The sequence below is a fragment of the Euprymna scolopes genome, chromosome 20 (assembly GCF_053919585.1).
Source record: "Euprymna scolopes isolate OS-2025 chromosome 20, ASM5391958v1, whole genome shotgun sequence".
In the NCBI taxonomy this organism is placed as follows: domain Eukaryota; kingdom Metazoa; phylum Mollusca; class Cephalopoda; order Sepiida; family Sepiolidae; genus Euprymna; species Euprymna scolopes.
Window position 1 is genome coordinate 113,305,738 of NC_136501.1, and position 22,314 is coordinate 113,328,051.

Sequence of the window (22,314 nt, forward strand, 5' to 3'; positions counted from 1 at the left end):
TTTTTTTTCATACATACGAAACTACGACGAAAAAAACAAAACAAAACAAAACTCCAAGGATATGAACCACCTACGGAGTCAGTAACTTTTCTCCTTTCTTTTACAAGATGGTGACCAACATGTCTGATGAAGGTCGAAGGCTACACCGTTCGAAACATCGTACAAATAACAGTCATGATGAAACCAATAGTCCGATCAAAACAAGTAATAAAAAGTTTCAAAACTATAGCGTTTATAGATCCAGCCCCCAAATAAGGGTACCTCGGCGCTCAACCACAATTCGTTCCAAAGTTTGTTTGAACACCGATTTGTTTGACAACCGAAATAATATTTCCCATTTTAATTAACTGAAATATAATCAATTGGTTCCAAGGTTTAAAAGTATCTTTTTATCTCCAAACTTTGAGGATTTTATACATTTAATTCTACATAAAATCACTAACAAACATATAAGATGGTTCAAATAATATACTGCATACCAGCACTAAAAGAATAAATGGATGAATTGTAATTCCGATTAAACTGTTTTTATTTCTTTAAATGATCAGCTGATGGCGGAAGCGGATGGGTGATGTGGCAGGGAGGTTATTGCTTGGAATGGGAATCTGCCTCCATCAAAACAGAAGGCAAATCGTAATCTCACTTTTTATTGTTCTCTCTTTGCCAAATTTCTTGGATGAAGATGATTTCTAAACGAGTGTTCTGTACGCCTGCTTCGTTCATGTCACATCGATTTCTGGTTTGTATTGATTTTTGCTTGACTTTTTAGACACCTCGTGGTCCTCTATCGTTCCACACTAAAAAGGATTGACTAATCGAATTGTAGGGTTTTGTTGAGACACATAAACGTAGATTCCATGAACAAAACTTCTTTCTTAGAACGGCACACCTGTGGAACTGTTTGCTTGCTTTCAAGCTGACTACAATATGGTCGTCTTCAAGTCCAACGTAAACAAGTTCTTGATGAGCCGTTCCCCTTAAGTAAACCAATTTACAAAATTTCCAATACTAACGATTACAACGATATTGTCCCATTGACTACTATACACTCTTTAACCCTTGTCCTCGATTGGTCTCTGGGCCTTAATAAGTGGTGATTCCTATGTAAAAAACAAAAACAAAAACAAAACTCAGACACTGTCTAGACAGTCGAACGGGTTTCCACGACGCCATTTAAAAAATAACTATCGTCGCAAAGTTCAAATTCACGTTGGAACGTAGTCGGGGTGGAGGTGGAGTCGTCACACTATACTTCAAAATATCACGCACCAAACCGCCGATCTGATTCGATCAGTATAAATCGCAAACGTTCGATTGAGGCACAGCGTTGCTTGTATATATTTAAACTTCGAAATTGCGTTCTACTACAAAGGCAAGAAAAGCTGTAACACCGAGTTGTTCAACTACAGAAACATTTAACAAACGAGCTATTACTATAATTGGATTCAAAACAGACGTGGGCAATTGGGCATTGACAGAGTACAAAATAGACTTCGTGGTTTGGTGGGGGATGCCCTTTTCTCCTCCCTGAAACCTCTCTCCCACAGAAGAGACGTTGCGAGCCTGTCTCTGTTTTATCGTTATTTCCATGGCAAGTGCTCGTCTGAGCTCCATTCTCTGGTCCCCCCTCGCCAATCTTTCACGAAAAACACCCGACTAGCTTAAACCACTGTCAATAATTTTCCTCACTCTTTATCCGTGCCTAAATCAAAACGTATATTCCATGAACAAAGCTTCTTTCTTAGAACTGCACGCCTGTGGAACTCTATTCCGCTTGCCTTTTTCTCTCCCGACTTCAACTTGGATGTCTTCAAGTCCAACACGAGCAAACTCCTGATAAACCGCCCCCTTAAGTAAAGAGACTTTATCAAATCTCCAATACAAACTATTACTACGATACTATCCCATTGATTACTATACATGCAGTAACCCTTATCTCCGAGTGGCTTCTGGGCCTTGATAAGTGGTGACCTCCATGTAAAAAAAAATATGTCTTATGTCGCCATGTTGGATTTCAGAAAAATCGGAAACATATCTTCAAGATTTCGTCTTTAGAGTCTAAACAAAATACAACAAAAAAACAAAAAAAAAAAAAACAAAAAAAAAAAACGAATAAAAGTCCCGGAAAAATCTATTTCTAAAATATTTCTAATAAAAGAACAAACGGTTGGAAATTACATCGGCCGATACGTTGTAAAATATCACACAAGATTAGAACAATAGTCCGAATAATCCAAATATTACGGCCCTGGATATGAACTTAAACTATATCCAATGGTAAGGCCCCAGCTTGCGAGCTTTGAAGAGTGTGTTTAATTGCCATTGCTCCCATGTCAACTCTGACCTGGAGTGTTAGTACCTGTTAGCTCACCAACTATGGGTTAAATAAAAACCGACTTGAAAAAAAAATATTCTATAAAAAAATTTTCTTCAAAATCACTGGATTCGGCATTAAATAACATAAAAAAGGTTGATATGCTGTTAAACAAAAAAAAATAAAATAAAATAAAAAAACAAAAAACAACAACAACCAAATATTACAAAAAAAAATATAAGCTTTTTTTTTTTTCAAATGTCTAACTTTCAAATTTATTTCGTTTTCTTTTATAATTGACAGATTGAAAATGCATCGTCAAGGTAGGCAGAATTGGCAGGATGTAGCCGTCAAGAACGGTGCTAGTCCCAAGTTTATTGTAGATATACCAAACTTAGAGAAAAACGGTATTTACCAATTTCGGGTGGACATTTTATCCAAGAATGAAAAAACCAACATCACTGGCCCACCCGGTGTTCCAACTGCATTTGTACTCGTTCCTTGCATAGGTAAGTGGCCGATTAATACTACTGTTCTTTCGGTTAAATATCTGTCCACACATAGTTCCCTACTTACAGACGCTAGAGATGACTGAAACGAGCATTATCATGATGGAAGATGCTGTAATCTATTCTCATAGAAAACATTAAAATAAACGGTACGGGCCCGTACTAATAAACGGGTGGGGGATTTTATTGAAAGCAGACGAGTGCCGTACATTGTTATTACATATGTGTTTATGAGGGCAAAAAATATACTGAAATTAAACAAAGAACAAGTAAATTTATTGGAGGCTTGGAAAAATCATGGATTACAAAATAAAAATTCAAACATGAAAAGTAATATGGTTAAGCTTAAACATGGAAAAGTAAAGGACTACTTGTTAAAACTGGAAAAGAAAAGGACAAGATATTCTAGTAAAAATATAATAAATTTATAACTTAAAATATTGCAGTATTAAGAATTTTTTAAAATTCAATTTATAACATTATATAATCAATTCTTAAGCTTAACCATATTACTTTTCATGCTCGCATTTTTCTATTGTAATATATATATATATATATATATATATATATATATACATATATACATATATATATATATATATATATATATATATATATATATATATATAAAATCTTACTCTCTTTCACAACGCAATGCCTCCCTTTTTAATTTCCAACGACCTTTTCCGTTTCTGAAATGGAACAATGTCATACATTCCATTACATCAAAAATATACTTTCAAATATTTGTACTGGTGTTTTGTTTTCTTAATTTCATTCATCCAGTAGAAGTCTCCAAATAAAGACGAAACGTTGGTGGACACATAACTTGGTTTGTCCTTTTTTTATTTCTTTCTCTCATATATATATATATATATATATATATATATATATATATATATATATATATATATATAAAGTGAAAATATGTGTGTGTGCTCGTGTCCCTACACAATAACTCTATCGATTTTCGGTCTAAAGACTCGAGATTTAACATAAGGGGTATTAATATTTGGGAAAATCGTGTTGATCGGTTTTCGGCCAGAAATTTGACTGTTAAGGGGTTAATGTTCAACGATTTGACTTTGAGAACTCTACCGACTAACCCCCCCCCCCCGCTAATTTTTGGTCTGAACACTTGAAATTTTAGATACATGTTCTTTGGACATGGATCAAACTTTATAATTTGATTTGAGCCCCAAACAATAAATGTTGCCAAATTATTCCATTCAGTCCTTATCTCTCTCTTTCTCTCCCCCTACCCTCGCCTCCAAAATCTTACACATTTTACACCCTTCCTTTCTTTCTTCTTTTTCACCCTCTTCCTCTTCTTCTCTCTCTCTTACTCTCCCCCCTCTCCCTCGATCCGTGTCTGGTTGAAGTCTTTAAACTACACCTCACCCCATCTCAATGTTTATTTAATTATTTAATTATCAAATCTTAAAACTTTAATGTTGTCAAATCAGAATTAAAATCCCCCCTTTCCTCCTCCTCCTCCTTCTTCTTCTTCTTCTTCTTCTTCTTCTTCTTCTTCTTCTTCTTCTTCTTATAATATCGCTTTTCCAATCATAATAAACACTTCTGTTAAAGTCTGACGAAGTTACTGGATCGTTCATACGATTCGGTAACCGAAACATGTGTAACTAAGCAGATAAAACGTTTATTTATATATATATATATATATATATATATATATATATATATATATATATATATATATACATACATATATATATACACACAAACACACACACACACACACACACACATATATATATATATATATATATATATATATATATATATATATAGAGAGAGAGAGAGAGAGAGAGAGATATGTACAAGCTTAACTCCACTGTCATAACAATGTTTCGATCTTAAGATCTCGTCCGACAAAAATTTTGTCTTTTCATTAAGGTGTTTATATTCTATATGCTTGGATCGTCTGGCTGGCTACGACGACGCGGTTTAGTTACCGCGAATACCTTTACATAATAATAGTGAAAATTAATTTGAATATCCTTGTATGCGTATGAAAACTATTTTTATGACTACGAGTTTAAACTTTCGATCGTTAAATACACGAGGAATATTGAGTGACTTGGAAAAGAAGAATTTGGAGAAAAGACACCAACAAATTTATACTTGATATCGCAGCGATTACGTATTAGGTTGAAAAGAAGTATTTCCGGGATTTTTAATTTCGATTTCAAATAATCTATTTTCAAATAAGTTTACGTTATATATCATTTTAAAGGGCGGTTTTCACCCTATCTAATCGTTTACATTACAATCGTTTTAAAACAATTATGCATTCTTTTCAGAATGTTGAATACAAGATGGAAAAAAGCAAATCCGCACAATTTTTTTATTTCAGTTCAAGCTAGGCCGAAAAGCTGCTGAAACAGCTCGCGTTGCTAACGAAGCGTTTGGCGCATAAACCGCTACAGAACACAACGGTGGTTTCAGAAATTTTCCCCTTTATTGTATTTTTTTTTTTTTCATTATTTTCTTTATATTCCAGAGTCTGATGTTATTCAAGCCATGAGGACCAAATCCAACGGTGAAGTAATGATTCAGTTGGCGTATAAAGTCAACTGTATGGTGTCTTACGCTGTGACTGGAATTGGAGATTGTCTCAAAATAAACGGAACAACCGCAACGCAGAACTTTGCAGACATCGAAAACGTGACGCTTAAAACGGAGCCTTGGAAACGCTACAGAGTAACCATTGAAATACTTCATCCATTTAATATCAAATACGTCCAGTCGATTCTTACGGCCGAAATAGGTTAGACTTTTATAAATAATTAAAAAAACACAAAAAATACAAAAACACAAAAACACACAACAAACACAAAAAAAAACACATACATAAACACAAAAAACACAAAAACACACAACAAACACAAAAAATAAACATAAAAAACACAAAAAACACAAATTCACACAAAAACAAAAAAACACAAAAAAATCACACAAAAAATTACACAAAAAGCCACGAAGAACACAAAAAATACAAAAAAAAAAAACCACACACACACAAACAAAAACACAAAAGTGAAAAAAAAAACACACACACACAGAAACACTAGAGTGAGAAAAAAATCTATATATGAATTACATATGAATGAGTCTCCTGGGAAAATTTCACAGATCCCGCTAGTATATATATAATTAGGATAGTGTGCATGTTCCGAGTGACTGTGGTTTTATTGTTATGGACTTCCATATCTTATAATAAATAATTTTACCAAGAATTCTTTATAAGTTTTGGTTTCGGTTTCGATTATAAGTGAAGGAACTCAAGTTTTATATATCTACACATATTTTACATATAGTCACATATATTTTTTCATAAGTTTTGGTTTCGGTTTCGATTATAAGTGAAGGAACTCAAGTTTTATATATCTACACATATTTTACATATAGTCACATATATTTTTTCATAGGTTTTGGTTTCGGTTTCGATTCAAGCTGATCCACTCAAGTAATATGAATACATGTTTTTTTTTTTTTTTTTTTTGAAATCGCAAGTTTATAACATATAAAAATCAATAGGAAATTAATTCTATAATAATATATACGAAATCTGCAAGAATTAAAATATCATATTTAAGCGTACTTTACGACCGGGCTTTACCGGGTGTTTTTGCTAGCTTAGATAAACACTTTTGCAGTTTAACAAAAGAGCTACAATAATATCAGAGCGTCTCCATTTACACTGAACATCTACAGAATGCCAACATCAATATATTACATGTGAATGAGTCCACTGTGGAATTTCCACATGTCACTCTAGTTAGTATTATTTCGATTATTCGGACCGATGTTCTCATCTTGAATGTTATTCAGACAAGGGTTCGCCGATGTAACCTCCGACCTTCTTCATCTGTATCTTGTCGAACTCGGGAATCTTTCTGTAGAACTCGGGAATCCATACAGAATGTCGAACATATTTCGAATCTGAGAATTGAACCTTCAAGCTCTAGAATAGTGTTGGTTAGAACTAAATTTTACCAAGTACTTTATCCGTTATGCCACTTGCCCATGCAAACAATTTTATAGGCCTGAAAACTATTCTTTTATATATATATAAAGCTGAACGTCTGTGTGTCTGTCTGGTCACGAATAGGGTCCTATATGGGGTTGACTATTATAGAAAACTGATCTCATATAATGATAGAAGATGTATCGAGACACAGGAATGGGTATGTTTGATCTGGCATAATCATGATTCATTAAAATTGTGGGGTCTGCGTACGCGCCTGGTCCACAAAGTATGAAAATAAAGAAAATAAAAAAAAAAACATTTACAAGTGTTTTTGAGATAGATATACATAATAATATTTTATAAGTATGTTTTAACTTAAATAGGGATGGTATAATAAAATTGTGGGGTCTGTATTCGCGCCTGCCCCCCATAGAATGAAAATAGGCACAAAATTTAATAAAGACTTTTCATATCTATCTGCGTAAGTATACTTTGATAATAATGTTTCAGTTGGAAGAAATATGGTATAATAAAATTATAGGGTGTTCATTCGCGCCTGATCTCCATACAATGGAAATATGCCACAAAGTTTAACAAGTTTTTTTTTTAATATAGATCCACAGAATATTGTGATAAGTGTTTCAGTGTAAACAGGTATGGTATAATAAATTATGGGGTTTATCTATTTTATTTGTACTTTCATCATATTTTGCTTTTGTTTTGATACCCCCAAATTCGAAGCTATCTCTTTACAACCCTTTCTTTTCATAACCTATCATATTTCATAAATCAGAGTCCATTTTCTGTAGGCTGTTTTTGAACCCAGTCAACGACGGGTACTTTTGCTAATATATATGTATGATTATTTTTGATACCTACACACATTACTGTTTCGTGCTTTCGGAAGCATCAGTGCAGGAAGTGACAATTCCTATTGGTCGGGTGATTCGAATCCAGCTACAAAGTCACCTTTGACTCCATTTGTTAAGACGTTACATCCAGCCCACTAACAATTGCGGCACGAATTAAGAATTATAATGCAAAATGCGGGCACAAAAGCAAACAGTCGAGAGAGTTCGAACGAGTGGAAATCGTGACCGTTGCATAATCCTAGTTTACTGCTATTTGAGAGAGAGAGAGAGAGAGAGAGAGAGAGATAGAGAGAGAGAGAGAGGGGGGGAGACGAACCCGCACTGCCAAGGTTGATTTTGTTGACTGTATTTGGTTTCTGTGATTAGCAGTGATTATAATTTCCTACTCTGAATATTGCGTAAGCATAAAACACTAGTGTCTTCAGTTATAAAAACTTATTAATATTTACTGAAAAAATATATAAAACGAAGATTTTTATTAAAGACTAGCGAAGGCGCTCAGCTTTGCCGGTTGCTGTAAAATAAACTTAAATATATTTTAATTCATGTAGATTTCGTATTCATGATTACAAAACCAATTCTCTATTAAAATATTATAGTGCACCTAATATATAGTACGGATTTCGAAAGTTCTTTTTTTTAATGACTTGGGTGCCATCAGCTAGAATCGAAAGTAAAGCATTTAGCATTCTAGCCGCGTCTACTACCGATGTAGATATCGAGAGATAGGTATGAAATATAAAAAAAAAATAAGATGATAAAATGAATTGAATTTGGGCATGCGCAGAAAGAAGTAAAAATATGTCGGCAAGTTGAAATGAACATTTTTGCATTTCAACTTGCCGATATATGTCTGTACGCATTATTCATCCATGCAAACAAAGATTTTACTCGTTATAAATCATCCTTTGTGTATGATTACGATTTCCTGTTTGCTTCAATGTTATGTGACCAGTAGTTTAAAAGTTTATCGGTTGAATATTTACACACAGAAAGATAAACATACATACATCTACTGCTTTATTTATACGTATAGATAAATTTTTAAAAAAAGAAGATTTATTAAAAACTGTTTTTCTAACTCGTATATGATTATAAATGAAATACTGCTAAAGTTTAAAGAGAAAGAAACAATAACTGTATCATTCAAACACTAGAATGTTTGAATATATGGTTAAGTGCCAGTTTTTGTCATTTAGAACTGCTTTAAAGCTTCACCGTTCACTCATTTTTTGACCAAATTTCAAACAATTATTACAGTTTATAGATCACCTTCTCGGCTATATTGTAAAAGATATTTTTCAATTTTCGTTCAGTAAAAACAGAAGTTATAATGAACAAATCCGTAAAAATTCGTAAGGAGGTGAGCGACGTTTTATGACTAGTTTCCTGAACTACCAGGTCGCTTCAACGACTTGTGTTGCTACTAATTCACTGATGTCGCGAAAAGTGACGTAACAAGTGAAACAGAAAGAATGAAAGCAGACGAGTGCCGTGCATTGTTATTAAAAAATAAGACCGAATTTAAACAAAGAACAACTGAATTTACTAGAAGCCTGCAAAATCATGGATTACAATAGAAAAATACGAGCATGAAAAGTAATATGGTTAGGATTTAAACATTGTTGTAAAAACTGGAAAAGAAAAGGACTAGTTGTTAAAACTAGAAAAGAAAAGGACTAGTTGTAAAAACTGGAAAAGAAAAGGGCTAGTTATTAAAACTGGAAAAGAAAAGGACTAGTTGTTAAAACTGGAAAAGAAAAGGGCTAGTTATTAAAACTGGAAAAAAAAGGACTAGTTGTTAAAACTAGAAAAGAAAAGGACTAGTTGTAAAAACTGGAAAAGAAAAGGGCTAGTTATTAAAACTGGAAAAGAAAAGGACTAGTTGTTAAAACTAGAAAAGAAAAGGACTAGTTGTAAAAACTGGAAAAGAAAAGGGCTAGTTGTTAAAACTGGAAAAGAAAAGGACTCGTTGTTAAAACTGGAAAATAAAAGGACAAGATATTCTATTAAAAAACATAACAAATTTATAACTTAAAATATTGCAGTATGAAGAATTGATTATATAATGTTATGAATTGAATTAAAAAATTCATGGATTAAAATAGAAAAACGCGAGCATAAAAAGTAATATGGTTAAGCTTAAACATGGAAAAGAAACGGACAAGATATTTAGTAAAAAATATAATAAATTTATAACTTAAAATATTGCAGCATTAAGAATTTTTTTAAAAATTCAATTTATAACATTATATAATTAATTCTTAATGCTGCAGTATTTGAAATTATAAATTCGTTATATTTTTTACTATAATATCTTTTCCTTTTCTTTTCCAGTTTTAACAACCAGTCCTTTACTTTTCCAGTTTTAACAACCAGTCCTTTACTTTTCCATGTTTAAGCTTAACCCTATTACTTTTCATGCTCGCATTTTTCTATTGTAATCCATGTGTTTATTTACATTTTGTCTTTTTATTTTGTTTCCAGTTCCTTCTGGCAAAGTGAGTGATATCCAGATTGACAAAATCACACCGGATTCTGTTATTGTGAGTTGGAGAGGACTAAACTGCACAGAAAGGGGCGGTGGCTTTGTGAGGTATGACCTCATACTAACACTGATGTTGTCGGGTCGCATTTGGGTAACGCACACGAGCAACGAGGTGATAACACTTAATGGATTGGAATCATTCAGCAATTACAGTGTCCAAGTCGCATTTGTCAACAATGCTGGGAGAGGAAAATTAAGCGAAGAAGTTCGATTTCAAACACAAGAATCAGGTAAGGAATCGATTTTATATTTGGAAATCGATCGAAGTTTGTTGTTAGGTGAGCATTATCTGAAGATAGCAAGTTCAATCCCACCCAAAACAGGCAAGAGGAGTAGTTGACCAAACCGTGGTGAAATAACACCAACTATGGAAGGCCGTAATTATTGGGGATACAGTTACAAGTCTCACTATTCTGATCCCATAGTGGTTAACCACCAGAAGAAGGCCAGAGGGTGATTTGGCCGGAACGTGGTGAAACAACAGCTATGAAGATGAGGATAACAGTCCCCCAAGAATTATGAATCATCATCTTAAAGGATTAAAAAATAAAAATGAAAATGATGAATTAGTATAAAGCCCATGTTCAAATAAATCAAAACCAAAAACAATGAGGGACAGTGTACGATTGTTTTAGTCATGAAATAAAAACGAAACGGTGATTAATATATATATAAATAATTTTGTTTTTTATTAATATATATATATATATATATATATATATATATATATATATATATATATATAAAATTTAGACAGCATGTTCTTATTCAGACAAGTATTGTTAAATAGCACGGAGTGTTCTTGCTTAATAAGGAGAACCAAATCTCTGATTTAAAAAAAACATAAAGCGGGAGATCAGTACCCACATTAAGCTGGTCTGCCGTTTAACTTGTTGCTGGCTATCTTGCTCTTGCTGGATCCCAACATTTTGAACCGAGAGAGAGACTTAGCTGTCATACAAAGCTAAGACTCTGTAACATCATCTGCGTATAGATAAATATAAAAAGGTTATGAACTCCAATCTCTGGTCCCCCCTCGCCAATCTTTCACGAAAAAACACCCGTCTAGCTGAATCCACTGTGAAAAATTTCCCCCACTCTATATCTGTGCCTAAATCAAAACGCAGATTCCATGAACAAAGCTTCTTTCTTAGAACTGCACGCCTGTGGAACTCTGTTCCGTCTGCCTGCTTCCCTCCGGACTACAACTTGGTTGTCTTCAAGTCCAATGTAAACAAATTCCTAATGAACCGCCCCCTTAAGTAAACATTTCAGCAAATCTCCTCACTAACGTAATGTACTTGCAATAACCCTTATCCCTGAGTGGCTTCCGGGCCTTGATAAGTGGTGATCACTGTGTAAAAAAAAAAATGTAAATGTTTTTAAAAAGACAAGTAATCACGCGAGCAGGATTTTTCCTTCTTTTGACACGATAACAAGTAAGGTTCTTATTTTTTATTATTTATCTATTTATCTATTTTCGAAAGAGTGCCACGTGCAAGTAGAGAAGGAAAAAAAAAACAGAGTTATGCGAAATTTGTGTCGAGAATTGTCTAAAGTTCCGACCTTTTTTTTTTTGGCTTTCACTTTAATAAGAACGTGAATTTATGAGGTGAATTTATTCGACACAATATGATTCAACTCAAAAATATAAATAAAAGCTAACCTGAATTAAGATTAAAGTTAAGGTTTTATTGTGGACCCTCACCCCTTTTAAAAAAACCTTGTTAAACTTTGTGACATATTTACATTCTATGGAGGTCAGGCGCGAACGAACACCCACTAATTTTATTATACCATATTTCTTCAAACTGAAACATAATTATCAAAATATACTTACGCAAATAGATATGAAAAGTCTTTGTTGAAGTTTGTGCCATATTTTCATGGAGTACAGGCGCGAATGCAGACCCTACAATTTTATTATACCATCCCTATTTAAGTTGAAACATACTTATCAAAGTATTCTTATGTACATCTATATCAAAAACACTTGTAAACGTTTTTTTTCATTTTTTATTTCCATACTTTGGGGGGGGGAGGCAGGCGCGAACGCAGACCCCACAATTTTTATGAACCACCGTTCTGCCAGATCAAACATACCCATTCCTGATCCTCGATACATCTTCTATCATTATATGTAATCAGTTTTTTAAAATAGTCAACCATATAGGAGCCTATTCGTGACCACACACACACACACACACATACACACACACGTTCAGCTTAGTATTATACTAGCGGGGAGGTACCCGGCGTGGCCCGGATGTTTAGAGGTATGTGTGCTTGGCGGGCGGGGATTGGTACATCAAAACAAAAGAATAAGCGAAGTAATCACCCTGTTTTAATATTATAAAAAAAAATGTTAAAACTTCAAAAATCGAAAAAAAAAAAACTAACGTAAGGCAAACAAACGATGTTAAAATTTCTTAAAATCGGAAAAACAAAAAACAAAAAAAGAAAACGCGAATGTGATGGAAAAGACCCGGAAAAACGAACGTTAAAACTTCTTTAAAAAATCTGAAAAATAAAAACAAAATAAACGTGAAAAATGGCTTAAATAACCCTGTTTCAATATTACACCTTTAAAAATCGAAAAAAAAATACATCTCACACCACGATTCGAACTCACAACCTTTAAAGTGTGCAAAAAACCTGACACTTTACCCGCTCAGCCAGCAATACAGAGTAGCTTAAACATGTTTGAATTTATTTAAACGTGTTAAAAACAGAATTAACACGTATTCGCAATAAAAGTTAACTCTGCTGCTTCTATTTGACCCCATTAATGAGGTCAAATAGAAGTAGCGGAGTTAACATTTGCTGCGGGACAGCTTTTGCGTTTGTTTACCCATGTTTCCCCAAGATGTTGAGGAGGGAGAAACCAGCTCCCCAGTGTCCAGATTGAATAGCAATTGTCTGATATAAGGAGTTTTGCGCCAAATTGATCAAAGCCGATTGCTTCTGGACGTTACCCGGTGCGGGAACAATGGGCTTTGAATTAGTTTCGGTTTTATACAAAAATGCTGAACGAACACAAGACGGGATGAAATAGCAATAATTTTGTAAAAATCGACATAAATAAATCTAGATGCAACGCGCGTTCGCAAATCTTCGATATTATGATCTAGGGGCTATATAAACAGTTCTAAGCGATAGTACCCCCGCCCCAGGAGAGTCGGTGAAAAAAACCTTTTCGAGATATACAAAAAATGCGCGCGCGCATTTGCCTTATATATATATATATATATATATATATATATATATATAAAATTATTTATAATTCATAGTTATTGTAGGAAAAATTGTGGCTTATCATTAAATCGTTTGCAAAGCGACGGAAAATCTCACGGCTTGTGTGCAAAATCTCGCTTCTCAACTGCATAAAAGAAGGCCGTGGAAAGAATGTGAATAAACGTTGTCGAGAATCCTTGGAGACTGTTGTTGCGTGTTACAGATTCAATTTGCTGTCTTACTTTTTATTTATTTTTTCTTCTCTTTTTTTGTTACAATTATTTTGTCCATTTAAAAAAATAAATTCTTAAATATTGCGCAATGCCTATGAAATAAAAGTCTGAATTAACGTTTTAGTAATGTGATTCCGCAGCAGTTGACGATGACCTAGGGCCTAGGGGTTTCGTTCCTCGGTAGGTTTGAATCCTTCGACCAGCAGAAATCGTCACTTCCTGCACTAATGATTGGGAAAACATTAAAAACCCCTGCCTGTAGGTATATATATATATATATATATCCCTCGGTAACATCCACATCTGTGGTGACTTCAACGTCCATGACGTGGAATGGCTGACCCATTCAAATAAGACAGACGATGAGGGGAGGTTTTGTCATGATTTTGCCATTGCTTATGACCTCACTCAGATTGACTGAGATTGCCGGATTGACTTCCTCATCTTGGTTGTTATTGTCACAACGTTTCGGACGTTTTGCCCTCCGGCCTTCGTCAGGTGTTTTGTATCGAACTGGGGAACCGTTTGTTAGGAGTCTCGAACACAACCCTTCATTATTATGACGGGGGTACCGTGTTCGGACTCTAGCTAGGCTTTGGGGACATAGTTGCTGATTCTCAGTCAGTCCGACAATCTCAATCAATGAAAACACCTCATCTAAAAAATACAGACAATTACTCACTACGATTGTTCGCGAATCCACCCGTGTGCCCGATACACCCGATCAATATGCAAGCCTCCTAGACCTTTTTCTCTCAACTTCTGCTGAGCTATGTTCATGTTCCGTTCATTCTCCTCTAGGATCCTCCGACCACTCCGTCGTATCAGTTACGATAAAAACGAAATGTAATAAGTCCCCAGACGTACCCCTCCACCGTACTGTATATCGATACTCTATGGCTGACTGGGATAGCTTCCGTACATTCATATCTGATTTACCTCTGCACTCCATGTTTAAAAAGGAAGTGTCCTCTATAGTATCAGATCTGACCGAATGGTTAATTGTAGGTATAGACCAATTCATACCATCTAAAAATTCCAACAAAAACCTAACAGCCAGCCATGGTTCTCCCCAGAATGTGCTGCTGCTATCGCGCACAGAAATCACCTTTCCATAGCTACCAACGTAATAGATGCACTGAGACTAAAGCTGCTTTCAGGACTGCCAGCAACCACTGTAAAAGAGTAATAAAAAATGCAAGAGAGCTATATGCACAGTCTGTTAAATCCAAGGTAGCTGATCAGCGGCTTGGTTCCCACCAGTTTTGGTAAATAACAAATAGGATTCTGAACAGAAGTGTGCGTTCTATCCCAACCATTATCAATGGACCAGAGGTCATCTCGTCAGCGTCAGACAAGGGCAAACTATTTGCAAAGAACTTTGCAGCTAATTCTACCCTACGCGACGAAGGCCATCAACTCCCCATATTTCCTCCTATAACCCAGAACACGCTAGGTAACATACAAATATCCGTGCATGAGGTCGCCAAGCTAATCAAGAACCTAAATTCCAGTAAAGCAACTGGCCCTGACGGCATCCGAATTATAGTTTTAAAAAAGCTTCAACCAGAACTTGCTCCCATACTTACGAAACTGTGTAAGCGCTGCCTTAAGGAGAAGTGCTTTTCGACTCCCTGGAAAACCTCATCAGTATGCCCTGTATTTAAGAATTCAGGTGATAAGTCATCTCCCTCTCAGTACAGACCAATAAGTCTCCTGTGTGTTATGAGTAAGTTGCTGGAATCCATATTAAATAGAGAAATAGTCAACCACCTCAGCAGTAGCAACCTTCTTAGTGACACACAATATGGTTTCCGCTCTGCAAGATCTACTGCAGATGTGCTGACGGTTATATCTCACAGGATTAGTGAATCTCTTGACAAAGGCTTCCTTTCTAGGACAATTGTTCTTGACATATCAAAGGCCTTCGACAAGGTATGGCATAAGGGTCTACTTCACAAGATTTCCAGCTATGGTATAACTGGAAATGTTTTCTCAATCATTAAATCATTTCTCCCCGATAGGCTCATAAGAGTAGTGGTCGATGGACAAAAATCGGAGGCCTGCAGTATTAATGCTGGAGTCCCTCAGGGGTCAATCCTGGGCCCAACTCTCTTCCTGATCTACATTAATGACCTCCCTAAACACATACTTAAATCATTCGTTGACATCTATGCTGATGACACGACCATCTACGGCAACACATCAAAGGCTGTAAATGACAAAGTTCTCTCTGATTCTCTCTCCTCTAATCTCGAGCACGTGGTTCAGTGGGGGAAGATGTGGCTGGTTACCTTTAATGCATCTAAAACCAAACTCCTATCCTTACATCATCAACGCTCTGATCCCCATCTGGCATCAATTGGGATGGATGGCTCTCGTCTGGGAGAGGCCCCGTGTTTTGACAAGCTTCTGGGTTTGACCTTTACTCCTCATCTGAAATGGAACACGTACATCAAGTCTGTTGCCAAGGTCGCTGGAAAGATCGTGGGATCCTTCTACTGTTCCAGAAGATATCTCACTACTGATGCAATTCTCTATCTATATAAAAGCCAAGTACGTCCAAGGATGGAATACTGCTGCCATATCTGGGCAGGAGCTGCTAAAAACAGCCTATCCTGCCTTGACAGAGTACAAAATGGACTTTGTGGCTTAGTGGGGGATGCCCTTTTCTCTACCCTGAAACCTCTCTCCCACAGAAGAGACGTTGCGAGCCTATCCTTGTTTTATCGTTATTTCCATGGCAGGTGCTCGTCTGAACTGCAATCTCTGGTCCCCCCTCGCCAATCTTTCACGAAAAACACCCGTCTAGCTGAATCTACTGTGAAAAATTTCCCCTACTCTATATATGTGCCTAAATCAAAACGTGGATTCCATGAACAAAGCTTCTTTCTTTGAACTGCACGCCTTTGGAACTCTGTTCCCTCTGCCTGCTTCCCACCGGACTACAACTTGGATGTGTTCAAGTCCAACGTTAACAAATTCCTAATGAACCGCCCCCTTAAGTAAACACTTCATCAAATCTCCACACTAACGTACTGTACTTGCAATAATCCTTATTCCTGAGTGGCTTCCGAGCCTTGATAAGTGGTGACCACTGTGTAATATATATATATATTATTGATGGAACGATTCCAATATTTTTCCGATTCCAGAATACTCTCGGTATATACCGATAATCGATAATCTAAACCGTTATTTTAATTTATTTTATCATCGCTTATCAACAATGAACAAAGGGCCGTGAAAATTCTACTGTAGGTAAGTTGATAGCGTGTTTTTTTTTTATTTGCATAACGTGGTTTGTAGGTCCAAACTCCGCACGTAAATTTCTTAATTTTTTTTCATTAACTGCAAAGAATTTTATAAGACTTGAAAATTTACATGTTTTTTTTTTCTTTTTCCGTGACGTGGTCTGAAGGTTCAAACTTTGCATGTAAATTTAAGAAACAGTAGGTTCTCTACAGTGCAATGTAGAATAACATATATTTGTGAAGCTTCATCCCAGATTTCGCTGACAATAAAAATATAGGGGTGTGAAATATTCGTTGGCATCATTCAATCCTGGGCAATATAAGGGCCCTGCTAATCTATCTATCTATCTATCTATCTATCTATCTATCTATCTATCTATCTATCTATCTATCTATTTCTCTCTCTCTGTGTCTTTCTCTCTTTCTCTCTCTCTCTGTCTGTCTGTCTGTCTGTCTCTCTCTCTCTCTCTATATATATATATATATACATATATATATATATATATATATATATATATATATATACTAGCATTTCAACCCGGCGTTGCCCGGGTGTTTGGAGGTTTATGTTAAAAAAAAGTGGTAGTAGGAAGGCAGGCTCGAACATGTAGAGCGAAGGAGGAAAAGAATGGGGGAAAAGGTGACGTCTTTGCTGTTAAGCTTACCGCCAAACCCGAAGTGACGTAGGTTTAAATTAAGGCTAGACAATCGAAAAGAGGGGATTACTTTCGAAAATATTTGGCGAAAAAAAAGCGACTCCTCCTTGTAGAAAAGTACCCAGTTGAAGGTGAAGAAATTAATGTTTTAAGCCAATTTTTCGATATACATCGTCTAAAAGGTCGAACTTAAAAACGATATTGATCTTGTGAAAATCCGTCGCCTCAGTCGAAAGTTTTAGGCAGACATGCAAACATACATACATACACTTATATATTGGTAGTTCAAATTTTCGACCCAAACCAATTAAAAAGCTTACCCTATCTCTGAATACCCTTCTATGTAAAATTTCAAATATTTAGGCCAGAAATTGTCTGAGTAATTTGGTAGAGACCGTAGCGGTCATTTTTTAAAAATTTTGACCCCTATTATGACCCCTTATCATTTATTGTTTTGAGCTCAAATCAAGTTAAGTTAGATCCATGTCCAAGGAACCTATATCTAAAATTTCAAGTGTTTAGACCCCAAATTGCCAGAGGAGTTTGGCAGAGTTGTCTAAGGTCAAATCGTTGAACCTTGACCCCTTAACAGGCAAATTTCTGGCCGAAAACCGATTACAAAGATTTTCTCAAATCTCAGTACCTTGTATACTAAATTTCGAGTCTGTAGACTGAAAATTTACAGAGTTATTGTGAAGGAAAATGTACACAGACACACAGACAGAGAGACAGACAGACAGACACACAGACACGTTCACTTTTATAGATATATAGATATATATATCACTTTTGAATAACACCGAACGTAGTGCCATCATTAATTGCTGAGAGTTAAGTTTTTTCGTTCTATAGCTTAAACATAAACCATTAAAAAGAAACTTTCAAAATACACTTCTAAATTATATTTCTCCTGTAACTGTATATTATATATATATATATATATATATATATATATATATATATATATATATATATATATATATAGGGTGGGCCAAAATTAGGGTCCTATTTTTAAAAATTCATAAATTCATGTAAGTTTTAAGAAGTGTTTTTCGGCCAAAATTTGTTTTGTTTATTTCAAAAAAATCTCGGAAGGGTCAGTCTACACACACATAAAGTTTGGTGAGTTTAACTTTTATTTTGTGGAAGTTATTCAAATTTAAAGATAAGACCCTTCTTTTGGCCCACCCTATATATATATATATATATATATATATATATATATATATATATATATATATATATATATATATATATAAAGCATACAATTACAGGAGAAATATATATATATATATATATAAAATGGTCAAATACAGACCAATCAACATAATGATTTAAAAAAATAAAAATGGGGGGGGGAAGTTAGCTGACTAGGTTTCGTTTCTCAAAAGAGCTAAATCGAGGAAAATACGATTAAAAAAATAAAAGGTAATGAATATGGCGGGGGCAGGAGGAAAAAAAAACAAAATTATATAGAGACTAAATTAAGTCCTAAAAGATTTTCTTTTTGCTTACAAAGAGAAGGTCTCGAAGACTTAATAAAAACAGTCTCTAGCAAAAAGAAAATCTTTTAGGTCTTAATTTAGTCTCTATGCAATCCCGCCCCTTTTATTTTTCGTTTTTTGTTCTCCTCCCTCCGACATATTCATGACTTTTCCTCGATTTAGCTCTGTTGAGCGAGGAACGAAACCTTGTTAGCTAACCTTTATTTTCATTTTTTATTTTTTTAATCATTATGTTGATTGGTCTGTATTTAGCCATTATTAAATTCTATACCCCCCTGAAAACTTTTCATATATATATATATATATATATATATATATATATATATATATATATATATATATATATATATATATATATAGGAAATTTATTACTGAGTCCAGAATGAGTTTACATATTGTTTCAGCTAGAGGAAGATCCTCAAAGAGAGGAAATATCCAACTAGCATCGTCAGAATTCATAGAATTCATGAATTCTAACGATGTTAGTTGGATATTTCCTCTCTTTGAGGATCTTCCTCTAGCTGAAACAATATGTAAACTCATTCTAGACTCAGTAATAAATTTCCTATATATATATATATATATATATATATATATATATATATATAGATATATATATATAACTACTTCATTTACTCATATAAAATTAATATACGGAAGTATAGATTTATGCGTAAACTTTAAGTATTTACTTCAAAAGTGCTCAATACGTAGGTAGAGCTAGTTAGTAATTTATAAAATATATATGGCGATTAAGCTACACTGAATATTCTGCGTTTCATCCACTATAGGATTCGTCAGGCTTATGCGCGAATTCTGTGGTTGTTTCTTGTTTTTATATATGTTGAGGATTTTAGTTAGCCAATCAGCTTTCTAGTATCCACCGCGCCCCTTCCTATCAGCCAATGGGCATGCATTTTACCGAACAAAGGATCTGTTTTAGAACTAGGTTAGTGGTTTAAGGTAGACGTTTTCCTCCCCTGTTTTATATATATAAATATACATATGTGTACACACATACATGCACACATACATATATATATATGTGTATATATATATGTATATATATATATATATATATATATATATATATACAAAGTTCAACAAAATGTTTTGAGCTTATATAGAAGTCAATTAAAAGTCAAACATGAGCACGTAAAATTATAGAGGAATACAAAGCGAATCAAATGAGGTATAGCAGTTACATTCAATTTTGCTGAAATCGCGCAGTTGTATATGAAAGAGGTGATATCTAAATACAGTACAGTTTCTTGTGACCTAAACACGTTGGGTCATGTTATAGCATGCTTGAAATCAAATTACTTTTTTTGTTTTTTTTTGTTTTTTTTCTTTTTTACAGTTCCAGATCCTCCTAAAATATTGAACATCAAATCGTCCATGTCGACTTTGGATATTTATTGGGAATCCAACAAGGCCTCACACGGACTGTTACAGCAGTATCACGTTATGTGCAGTGAAGATGATAATTTTGACCAATCAATATCGATTATGAATTCAGCCCGGAAAGGAAACAGTGCGAGCTTTTCCGGCTTGAAAGCATTCACTGAATATTACATCAAAGTGAGTACAACAAAAATGAACCAAGAAAATGGAATACATTAAAAACTAGGAATATTAATATGGCGATTATTAAGAATGATTTCGTGATTCCATCTCAGTTTTCTTTGACGCGATAATAGTTGGAGATTACTGACAATATCTGCAACAGAGATATGAAACATTCAGGTCATGAATGCATAAGTTTAGTCATCATAACAATGCACTTTTAATATATATATATATATATATATATATATATATATATATATATATATATATATATATATATAAAATCTACTATTAATGAGCCAGTGGCAATGCACATATACCAACAAAAATCAAGCCAAGTAAATTGACTCAAATATTAAGCAGCATGATTAACATTTCTGTAAACGAGCATTCATATATATTTGCAAAAACCCAAACAACAAGGAAAAAGGTTTACATCATATTTGTATTTTGTTTCGACATCAACTACAAAATTTAAAACTTTATAGTATTCAAAAACTTTCGAGGTTGGCATCTTATCAGACTTATTGAAAGAAATACAAGATTAATACGTATCTGAACATGTTTTCCTTCTGTTATTAATGGTATCTCGCAGTGTGACCCATGTCATCGTGGTGCGATAAGTACAAGGTCTATGTTTCAGAGGCATAGAGTAAGGATGGCACTACACATGTTTGATATACTGACGTTTTAGTTGTCAGAGTTAGATCTTCGTCAGACCAGACTTTATCTTCCGAAATTATCTGATACCTTGTTGATTCTTTGTCTTATTTCCACATCAAAAGTGCCATCATTTGATAAGGTACTTCCAAGGTAGACAAAATTTTTTACGACTTCAAGGCGCTTTCCACAGACGAAGATATCAGGTTCCACATACAGATCATCAGGAGCGGGGGTGTACATGGTTTTAGTTTTCTTAATGCTAACTGTCAGTCTGAAGCAGGTACAAGCATTCGTGAAAAGTCCCATCACAAGATGCATATCTACTGGGGAGTGTGTTACCAGGTCAGCATCATCAGCATACAACAGCTCCCTAACAAGTTCATCACTAACAAGTGTTTTGGCTTGGGATTTTCTGAGGTTGAACATCTTTCAAATCGTTTGGGATCTAATATAAACACCCATATCACAATCATGGAAACCATACCAGAGCACAGCAGTCAGATAGAGCGAAAACAATGTGGCTGCAGCTATATCGCCCTGCTTCACTCCATTATCAATGGGGAATTTTTATGAAAGCCGACCATTGAAGTTGACGCGACCTTTCGTACTACGATGAAGTTGCTTGAACTTTTCCGTAAAAGCAGGTGTAAATCTACAAACACCTGGCAAAGAGGAATACGCTATTCAATACATCATTCCAAAAGCTGTCCAGCAGAAAACACCATATCCACGGTTCCTCATCCACCTTTAAAACCAGAATGGGATTCCGGAAGGATATCAGGAGATATATACTTCTTCAATCGGTTTAGCAAAAGCTGTGCAAATACCCTTCAAACCACTCTCTCTCTCTCTCTCTCTCTCTCTCTCTCTCTATATATATATATATATATATATATATATATATATATATATATATATATATATATATATATATATATAGTGCGGCACAATCACGTTTACACA

At 34.6% G+C, this 22,314-nt stretch overlaps 1 protein-coding gene across 2 annotated transcripts in view; it reads left to right on the plus strand.

Annotated features, from left to right (window-relative positions):
• Positions 1 to 22,314, plus strand: part of LOC145241573 (receptor-type tyrosine-protein phosphatase kappa-like) — a 69,608-nt gene that overhangs the window by 28,192 nt on the left and 19,102 nt on the right. For both annotated transcript variants that reach the window (XM_080104655.1, XM_080104654.1), the window contains exons 5-8: positions 2,618 to 2,823; positions 5,348 to 5,614; positions 10,177 to 10,467; positions 20,480 to 20,700. In XM_080104655.1, the coding sequence (XP_079960781.1) occupies positions 2,618 to 2,823; positions 5,348 to 5,614; positions 10,177 to 10,467; positions 20,480 to 20,700 (985 nt within the window). The remainder of the gene's footprint in view (positions 1 to 2,617; positions 2,824 to 5,347; positions 5,615 to 10,176; positions 10,468 to 20,479; positions 20,701 to 22,314) is intronic.